Source organism: Triticum dicoccoides, chromosome 1B (genome assembly GCF_002162155.2).
Source record: "Triticum dicoccoides isolate Atlit2015 ecotype Zavitan chromosome 1B, WEW_v2.0, whole genome shotgun sequence".
In the NCBI taxonomy this organism is placed as follows: Eukaryota; Viridiplantae; Streptophyta; class Magnoliopsida; order Poales; family Poaceae; genus Triticum; species Triticum dicoccoides.
In genome coordinates, this window is record NC_041381.1 from 588,812,587 (window position 1) to 588,822,901 (window position 10,315).

Below are 10,315 nucleotides of genomic sequence, written 5' to 3' on the forward strand. Positions count from 1 at the left end.
TCGCCTCCGCCCCTATTTAGGCCCCCGGGATAAGGACGGACCGGGACCTTGATGCTTCTCGGCGCCTCCATCTCACCGCAATCCGGCCACCATGGTACCGCTCTCCCGCCGCCTCGTCTGATCCGCTCTCTGCATTTCTCTGAACACAGCCGGTTGACATTGCCCTGGCCTGTGGTAGTTGTTCTTGCTAATCTAGTGATCTGGTCGCGTCTTTTTGCTCGATCCTTGGTTGCTCATGGCTGCAACGGATCAGGCAAGCACACCGACGAGTTCTTGCTGCCTGTTCCGGTTCAACAAGAATCGTTTGCTTACTGATGACAGATTTCTTGAGTTCTTGCATTTCTTTTTGTGTAGTTTAGCTTGCTGTGGATTCGAGTTATTTACCATCCTTCAGAAATTATGTGGCGTATTCTCAGGCATTACTCGCATGTGGCATGAATCTTGAGGATGTAAAAAATAGTGGTAGTAACTGAGTGATTCTTAACTGTATAAACTCTCCTATTCGTATTGAGAAATGTACTTTACAAAAACTACAAGTTGTAGACTTCACTGAAGACACAGAAAAATTGGTTATTTCCTTTCTGATGTATGTGTATGCTGCATCAGGTTGCAACTTATTTATATTGCTCCATCTAGGATCCTGGCTGACACAGTCACTAATCTAGCCGTTGAATCGAATGTACGGCTCACTTCTTTTCCCCCTAGTATCTGTATGCTGCTCACGAAAATGTTGATGTCCTTGGAGGTACACGAGACACGATCACGGACTCATGCGGCTGAAGAAGGGAAAGATGCCCCGAAAAGGCAGAAGGAGGAACACAAAGAGCAGGAAGGGGGGAAGGAGCGGCCCTCCAAGAACAAGAAGCCGGTCGAGCCGGAGGCACCAACAAAGACCAAGAAGCTCAAGGGTGGGGAGTCGGAGCTAGATGGGAAGGGAAACGGCACGAAAGAGTTCGAAGACTTCTGCAAGGCCATAAGAGAGCACCTCTCTGTGGAGGACATGCGCAAGATCCTCGAAGCCAACGAGCAAGACGCTTCTGGATCAGAAGATGCAGTTATTGCAAGATGGTATAGTCCATTTGATATTTTGAGTGAAATGTTAACAAAATACTTGTTGATTTGCTCATATGCTAAATGTTCTGCCAAATGTTGACAACATGCTTGATGATTTCAGTGAGGATATGATGTTTTACGGGCCACTTGAGAAGTGCCCAACATGCGGTGGCCAGCTTGAGTGCAAGGGGTGGAAGTACAAGTGCACTGGCAAATACAGTGAGTGGGCAAGCTGCATTTTCAGCAGCAGCAATCCTCCAAGGAAATCTGATCCTATAAAGGTGCCGGAGGACATCAACAATGATTATGTGAACAAGGTAATGAGGCCACACTCTTTCAAGTACTATTCATTTACCAGTGCTGCATTCAATTCGCGAGCGGTCTACAATCTGAAACAATTTGTTTGTTCCCCTGCAGTGGCTGAAGCAGCAAGAGGGGAAGGGGTACCCTAAGCTTGATGTGGATGAAGAGGCCCATATCTTCTCCGGCATGATGATCGCATTGTCCGGACGGATGTCACGCTCACACGTATAGTATTTGAACATTTACCCCCTTCTATATTATGGTTACGAGTTGCACATATGTGATTCTGTTGCTTCTGAAAATGGCCAGGCTTATTTCAAGGAGCAGATTCTGAACCATGGAGGACAAGTGAATAATTCTGTGCTTGGTGGGTGTCATGTAGTACTATTCTTTCTGTTGTATCATCTATGAACTGCTGCCATTGCTGATGTATGTGCCTTTGCCTTGCAGGTGTCACATGTGTAGTTGCTTCTCCAGCCGAGAGAGATAAGGGGGGCTCAGGAGGATTTGCTGAAGCTCTGTAATAATCCCTTGCCGATCACTTTCTTGTCTTCCAATATGGCCCATGCTCCAAAATGTGTTTAGCACATATGGAAGCAGTTCATTTCTATTTTATTTTGTTTACTTTAGATGGAATGTTACCCTTGCACATTACGCTTTCTGATGATGTGTTCCTTTCACAATTGAACCATGCATGCACAGGGAGCGTGGAACTCCAGTAGTGAGTGAGAAGTGGATAGTTGATAGCATTCAGAAGAAGGAAGCTCAGCCTTTGGCTGCTTATGATATTGTCTCGGATGTTGTTCCGGAGGGCAGAGGACTGCCACTGGACAAGCTTGATCCAAGCGAGGAGGCCATCGAGACTTTGGCTGCAGAGGTAGTCAGTTGACTTCAACTTCTGCACTTTTCATAGTTGCAGCTCCAGTCAGGTAACCAATAGCTCTGTTTTGGTTGGGCAGCTGAAACTTGCTGGCAAAAGATCAGTGCACAAGGACTCTAAACTGGACAAAGATGGTGGGCTTATTTTTGAGAAGGATGGCATCATCTACAATTGTGCATGTTCGGTTTGCGACTTAGGATCCGATACTAACCAGTATGTACTTCTATGTTATCTATCATGTGTGTCGAGGCCTTTAGTGGAGGTGAAGTGTACATTGATTTGACCACTTGCAAACCGTTCTATCTATGTATGCAGGTTTTGCATTATGCAGCTGATCATGCTACCTGAAAAACACTTGCACCTTTTCTACAAGAAGGGTCCAATTGGCCATGATCAGATGGCAGAGGAACGAGTCGAGGATTTTGGTAACCGTGTCAATGATGCTATCAAGGAATTTGCTCGTCTGTTCGAGGAGGTTACTGGAAATGAGTTCGAGCCGTGGGAGAGAGAGAAGAAGTTTGAGAAGAAGAGTATGAAGATGTACCCCTTAGACATGGTACATCTTTTTGTTTCTTCTTTCTCTGGTTCTGTGCTTTGGAGTAGCACCCAGAAATAGTACTGTTTTTTTCTTTCCTTGGCAGGATGTTGGTTTCGACGTGCGTCATGGAGGTGCAGCACTTCGTCAACTGGGAGCTGCAGCAGCACACTGCAAGCTTGACCCTGCCATTTCTTTTCTCCTAAAGCAATTGTGCGGCCAAGAAATATACAGGTTTCAGTTAACTTCTATATTGCTGGTTGAAAATGTCGATTAAATTTGTCTTGGAAATAATTGGGAAACACCATGTTTATGTTTCTATAGCCTCCTATATTTAGGGGCCGTCAGTTTGTCAAGAGATGGTAAAAATGTTACCTACTGGTCTGTGTCACAGGTATGCTCTGACAGAGATGGCCCAGGATCTGCCTGACCTTCCTGTTGGGATGCTTACAGATCTCCATTTGAAGAGAGGTTTGCCCTTAAACATTTCTGTTTGCCTCACTTGTCAGTCTATATCATCAACTGTTCCAATTGGCAGGGGAGGAAGTGCTACTTGAATGGATCCGAGGCGCGGAGCCAGCGCCAGAGTCCGGCCCTGCTGCTGATGCATTGTGGATAGAGATAAGCAACAAGTGGTTCACCCTGTTCCCCACAACTCGGCCTTATATAATGAGGGGGTTTGAACAGATTGCTGACAATGTACGGTTGCATACCATACTTCTCACACTATCTCCAGTCAGTTAACCTATTCATGATGATCTCAAGGTTTGTTTGGAATGCAGGTGGCCTCTGGTTTCGAGACGATCCGTGATATAAATGTTGCGTCTCATCTCATAGGAGATGTTTTTGGGTCAACCTTAGATGATCCGCTGTCTGAATGCTACAAGAAACTGGGGTGTTCAATCAACAGTGTTCCTGAAGATTCAGAGGATTACAAGATGATTGTCAAGTATCTGGAGAAAACATATGAACCGGTCAAGGTCGACGACGTGGTAATATGTCGTACTCTGCTATGCCTTTAGCTTTTCTTCACCCATGGTTGTTTCTGCCTAATGATCGGCTCTCTTTCAGGTCTACGGTGTGTCGGTGGATCGGATATATGCTGTCGAGTCCAGTGCATTTCCTTCTTATGATGAAATAAAGAAACTGCCAAACAAAGTTCTTCTCTGGTGTGGTACGCCCGTGCATGTTGCAGATTAGCTGATGTGCTGCTGATTGCTGATATTGTCACTTGGTTTTTAAACCTGTCAACCTCTTGTTTTGCTCAGGAACTAGAAGCTCAAACCTGCTTAGGCATCTGCATAAAGGTTTCCTGCCTGCTGTTTGTCATCTGCCTGTGCCCGGATACATGGTAATTCTTCTGTTACTTGGTCGATTCCTGTGCCAGTAGATAAGCTGAGCAACATGGTGAAATCTTTTATGCTGTTTGTACAGTTTGGTCGAGCCATAGTCTGTTCGGACGCGGCGGCTGAAGCCGCTCGTTATGGCTATACGGCGGTGGACCGTCCAGAAGGATACCTGGTCTTGGCAGTGGCCTCTCTGGGGGAAGATATCAAAGAGATAACGGGCACACCAGGAGCAGAGGTACTTGACCCACCCTGTGTACTGTATACCCACACATGTCAGGATGTTTATAAACATCATGTCTGTTACTCACTACTGATGTTGTCCTTGTATTTTGGACACAATAGGATGTGAAATCTCTGGAAGAGAAGAAGCTTGGCGTGAAGGGGGTAGGGAGGAAGACGACAGACGAGTCGGAGCACTTCACCTGGAGGGACGACGTGAAGGTGCCCTGTGGCAAGCTGGTGCCGTCGGGGAACGAGGACGGCCCGCTCGAGTACAACGAGTTCGCCGTGTATGACCCAAAGCAGGTACGCCTTTCATACCAAACTCAAACGTCGCCGGTGATGCGTTCGGGTGATGAGCTTCGATGACAGTGTTGTCCTGGTTGTGCAGGTGAGCATCCAGTTCCTGGTCGGAGTGAGGTACGAGGAGCAGAACATGGAGGTGGTGCCGGACGAGTGAAGGGTCCAGCAGCGGTCAGGTCGACAGTTCCCTGTATTTTGGAGCGCTTTAGTGGTAGTGACCGTTTGGCGGTGGTGCGATCGGCGCGGCGATGCGTTCGGCGATGTCGGTGGCCTGTGTCCCATTTTGGGCCGCCTTCGGGTTTCGTCGCCGTTGCCGCTGCCGCTGCCGCCGTTGTTGGGTGACATGTAGGTAGGAGAAACGCTTGTAGCAGCTGAACATGCTGTGCCTGTATATATGTCTGTAGCAGAATGTATGTATGTATGTATGTATCTGCCAGCGGGGGTCCTGGTGCCGTGGTACGTTGCAGGAATGCATGTGGATGTTGGTTTGCTGTGCACTACTAGTTCGTGCTGTGCTACATCTTGAGTCACTGGGTTTTATTTTAGACATCTAGTAGAGCAAACTAGGGCCGCAGGTGCGGCTTGCCCGTCCTCTTCTTGTTACATCTTCCTTTTTCCAGTCTATCTATGCTGTTGATCCATGTTCCACTCGACATAGCAAACTTGAATCGTAGGATGTTAAGGTTGGGTTTCACATGAAAATTTCTTTCAAACTAAACGGGGTTCCGGAGCATCTACAAATGGACTTGCTAAATTTGGCCCTCGTGTCTCCGCCGTCCGCGGCGGTGGTCCGAACCCCTAATTCGTTAAAACCCAACATGATCAATAATAAGTATGTACATAAATTGAACCTAGCATAGATCAGACATAGATATATCAAATTCACAAAATATACTGAGTTCATCGATCCACTATAATCTATGAGTAATAAACGACTAAAGATAGGTAAGAGACCTGCCGGACTTCACCAATTTCTCGCCGGGCCCTTCCCATTTGGGGTCTCCGGAGAGGCGGTAGTACTTTTCGGCGTATGCTGCTTTGTGTGTGGGGGGTGAGGGGGCATCATCGCTGGTGGTGGTGACACCATTAGTGGACGAGGATGAGTAGGGAAGGCCGGCCAGGCGTTGGGCGGCGTGAGTCTTCGCCGTGCTAGCTGCTCAGACTCCCTGACGCCTAGCCGCAATGCCTTGGCATTTTTGCGGTGCCTTGGCATTTTTACGGTGGTGACGACGGGCGTCCGTCTCCGCTGAGGTCAAGGACCGGTGGATGACATCGTGAAGGAGATCATCATTTGGTCAGCGGGCGGAAGTGGCTTAGGCACGGATCTGAATGACCTGCAGCCAGACCGGTTGGATCTGTTCTGCGCCGCCCACTATTTCGCACGGCAAGCAGCCTGCGCCTCCGGCCGGGTAACCACAGGCTTGGTGATACGGGTACGAGCACACAACACTGTCCGGGAGGAACAAGAGCTAGAGGTGTCAGGCAACACTACTTGCATTAAATAATGTTTGTGAAATATTAAATTTTGATCAAACAATTTTTAAATAAGTACATACAACTTTTAAAAAATGTTTTCGACATTTAAATATGTTTACAAATTTAAAAATAAGTCCATGGTAGTTAAAAAATGGAGTATTAATGAATATGTAAAAAAATGTACACCTAATTTGTGTATAAATTGTAGCATTCCAAAATGTTAATTAAGAAATATGTTAATGACATTTAAAAAAATGTAATAAAATATTCCAATATTTTTTAACTGTTCATGAAATGTAAAAAAAGTTCGTATAATTTTCAAAAGAATATTGTACCATTGAAAAAGAATCATGACATTCATAAAAAAAATTAAATAATATGTTTATGATATTTTTCGAAAATGTACAAAGTGTGTTTAAATAATGTTCAGCATGCATATAAAAAATTAAGGTCCATTTGGCAAATGTTCAACTTATGTTCAAAAAATGTTCAACATAATTTTTAAAAATAGTCGACGGTTATACAAAAATCTTTTACTTGTATCAAAAGATTGTTCATCATGTATTTATAAGAATAATAACATGCATTTAAAAAACCAAAAAGAACAAAAAGGTGATAAATTAAACAGATAAGCCAAAAGAAAACTTTTTTAAAAATCCGATAGAGATAACATAGAAAAAATAAAATAAAAACCGTACAAAACATTTACAAAATCGGGTAAAAGGTTCCTACAAGTTATCCGGGTCCATAAAAATTTCCCAAAAACCACATTGTTGAGCCGACCCACTAAGACAAGCGGTGTATGCGAGGCTTTCTCTAATCTCGCGCTAGGCGAAATATAGCAGTGCCGGTAGAACTTTTCTGGCAAACCCTATTCGGCGCCTTTAGCGCCCGTCACAGGCGTTTTCCCAAACGGGCGCATACCCCTCCGCCTCGTTGGGCCGGCCCATCTATCTTTCTCTTATCTGTTTTTCAAAACGCAAAAATGCGAGGCTGTGGCGAATCGAACCTGTGACGTCCCCGCTAAGAGTACACCCAGTCAACCACCACGCCACCAAACATCCCGTTGTTAGGTACTCTCTCTTATCTTCTTTTCTTCTTTCAACTTTTCCTTTTTCATTTTTTCATTTTCCTTCTTTTCTCTTTCTTTTCTTTTCTTCTTCTTCCTGGGTCGATGAACTTTTTCAAAATTCGTGATTTTTGTTCCAAAATTGATGAACAGTTTCTCAAAACTGATGAACTTTTTTCAATTTCCATGAACTTTTTTCAATTTCCATGAACTTTTTTGAAATTCGATGACCTTTTAAAAAATGATGAACTTTTCCTCAAATTTTTGAACTATTTTCAAAATCGATGAACTTTTCTAAAACTAGATGAACTATTTTCAAAATTGATGAACTTTTTAGAAGTTTGTGAACCTTTCTTAAAGAATGTTGAACTTTTTCATATTCACGACTTTCTCAAAATAATTCCGAAATCTAAGCTATATAATAGACGCGGCCGCACTTGTTCTGGTACGATTGGCGCTACTACCAGTGATAAATGAACGGTTGCTGTGGTGGTTAGTTAAGGTCGGCCGATGATGCAACCACCCGAGTTCGAATCCAGGAGAGCACACCTTTTTGCGGGTTTTTTGACGTTAAAAGTTTGCTGCGCGCCTTCGTGGGCCGGACCAACAGGGCGCGGCACTGTGCGCCAGGAAACAGTTCGGGCGCAACAGCCGCCGAACAGGAGCTCCTAACGCTAAATCCTATTTGGCGCCTTTAGCGCCCGCTACAGTTAGTTGTTTCTACTAACGGGCGCATACCCCCCTTGTCACGTTGGGCCGGCCCATTTTCAAATTTTTTTCTGTGTTCTAAACTGCAAAAACAACGCGAGAACTGGGTTTCGAACCGTGACCGGCGAGTACCGAGCGCGAGGCGACATCCTCCAGGCCAGTTCAGTTGCTGTGATTATTTACATGTTTCCTTTTTTTTCCTCTTTTTCTTTTTTTTTCTTTTTTCAAATTAGTGAAACTTTTCTTTCTTCATGAGTTTTTCCTCTGCAAAATAGATGGAGTTTTTCTCGAATTTGATGAGTTTGTGAAAATTCGATGAACTTTTTTTCAAATCTGATGAAACTTTTAAAAATTCAATGAACTTTTTACAAATTTGATGAACTTTTATCAAATTCGATGAACTTTTTTCAAAATTGATGAACTTATTTTTAAATTTGGTGATTTTTTTTGAAAACCAATGAACTTTTTCAAATTCGACGACCTTTTTTCAAATTCGATGAACTTTTTTGAAAACCGGTGAACTTTTTTCTAATTCGGTGAACTTTTTTCCTAATCCGATGAACTTTTTTCAAATGTAATTAACTTTATTTCAAATCCGATGATCTTTTTTCAAATTCGATCAACTTTTTCAATTTTTGTGTTCAAAATTGATGAACTTTTTTTAGAATTGATGAACTTTATAAAATTCATGAAATGTTTTTAAAATTCGTAATTTTTCAGATCCATGTGCTTTCAGTTTTGTGAACGAAGGGACGAACAGAAAAAAAAAACGAACGAACGAAACGTGCACGAAGGAAGGGAAGGAGCGAGCGATGGAGAACGGAAAACGTGAGTGTGCTAGCTGGGCCTGCCCATGAGAGGCTGCTGCGCGAGCGCCCGCTAGCGAACGGGCGCATAAGGCGCCGTAGAGGAGCACTCGCTCTTAACTTTTCTGGGCGGAATTCGCATTGGGGGAGGATTCGTATCCCTATTACGGCCTCTCGGCCCACCCCACCCGCGTATAAACAAGCCCGTGAAGCGTTTCTTCCTCCCTCTCTCGTGTGATTCAAGCTTCGGGGCGGGTCTGCCATCTCAACCATGAAGGAGGAGGACGGCGTCGGCACCTGCGCCTGGCTTCGAGCCCTAGCGGAGCGGCGCATCGACGACACCCTCATAGTGCGGTGGGCGAGCAGGTTCCAGCACCCCGTGCCCCGCACCCTGCTGGGCAAGGCCGCGGTTTCCATACGGCATCTGGATCTCCACTGCTGCCGCCTTGGCCCTCCTAATGTCGTCCATTCTTCGGTGCCGACTGTTGAGTAACATGATTGTATAGGAAAGCTAGGATAGCCTAGAATATTATTCTATCTTGCCTTGTACTCCAAGATGATCATGTATTCCTATATATATGCCCACGAGGCTTAAGCAATGAACAATTATTCCACCAAATCCCTCTATCTCCTTTTCAACATGGTATCAAAGGCAAGTCGATCCTAAACCCTAGCCGCCGCCGCTTCCGCACCCGCGCGCCGCCCCTGGGACGATCCGTCTCCATGACCGCCGCCGGGGGCCGCGCCGCCCGTACCTAGGGTTCGTTCGCCGGCCGTGTTGGCCGGCTGCCCTAGAGAGTCTTTTTTCCGATCCTTTGATCCGGGTTTTTTCTCTCTCTCGTCGGTCGCTTTGATCGGCGTTTACTTTTTGGTTTTCCGATTCACTGGATCGGTTTGCGTCGCCCACCGCCGCCGTCGACACCTGGCGCCTCTACTCCGACATCGGCGCGACCGGCCGGCTACTTCACCGACCCGGCGGCCTCGCGTGACAGGCATCCCTCAAGGCCTTCATCCGCGCGCCGGCCCGCCCGTCGCCCTGCATCGGCCGTCACCGCCCTGCTCCGACCGGGACTCCTGCATCACCCGACCCGGCGGCCTCGCGCCATGCGGCGGCCAATCATAGCCGCCCTGTCGCCCGCCGTCGTCGGCCTCATCCAGGACTCAGCCGCCACCACGCCTCCATCGAGCGGCGTCCCCGTCCTCGCGCGCGATCGGCTTGATCACCCGCTTGCCGCCGCGATACGCCTCATCTACGCCGTGCGACCAACCTGGCCCGTTGGTGACGCGCGCCTCCGCAGGTCCCGTGAAGATCGTCCTGAGTACCGCGCGCCTCTCCACCGATCGAGCATCGGGCTGCCGCTGCGTCGCCCCGTCGGGCCGCAGTGCCGCCGCCCCGTGGTTCTTCTCCCGGCTGCACCGACCCGCGTCACCGCTGCGTCGCCCCTTCGGGCCGTAGTGCTGCGGCCCGCGGTCCACCGCCGCCCCTGGGCCGTCCACTCCAGGCCGTCCCATGGCTGCACCGACCCTCGCGCCGCCGCTGCGTCGCCCCGTCGGGCCGTAGCGAGCGTGGCACGCGGTCCACGCCGCCATCCCGAGGCCGTCCCGCGGTTGCAC

General features: G+C 47.1%; 2 protein-coding genes across 2 annotated transcripts in view; both read left to right on the forward strand.

Annotated features, from left to right (window-relative positions):
* The first annotated feature begins 727 nt into the window (after positions 1–727).
* Positions 728–4,881, forward strand: LOC119309419 (protein ADP-ribosyltransferase PARP3-like). Its single transcript, XM_037585426.1, has 17 exons — positions 728–1,068; positions 1,175–1,370; positions 1,471–1,581; positions 1,666–1,723; positions 1,807–1,876; positions 2,059–2,233; positions 2,316–2,449; positions 2,552–2,792; positions 2,878–3,005; positions 3,166–3,242; positions 3,310–3,470; positions 3,554–3,763; positions 3,843–3,945; positions 4,040–4,122; positions 4,206–4,355; positions 4,463–4,645; positions 4,731–4,881. Exons 1-17 carry the CDS (start codon positions 728–730, stop codon positions 4,797–4,799), a joined length of 2,490 nt encoding a protein of 829 aa, XP_037441323.1. The 3' UTR covers positions 4,800–4,881.
* A 4,091-nt stretch (positions 4,882–8,972) lies between these two features.
* Positions 8,973–10,315, forward strand: part of LOC119350660 — a 3,571-nt gene continuing 2,228 nt past the window's right edge. The window contains exon 1 of the mRNA XM_037618380.1: positions 8,973–9,192. Within this exon, the coding sequence (XP_037474277.1) occupies positions 8,973–9,192 (220 nt within the window). The remainder of the gene's footprint in view (positions 9,193–10,315) is intronic.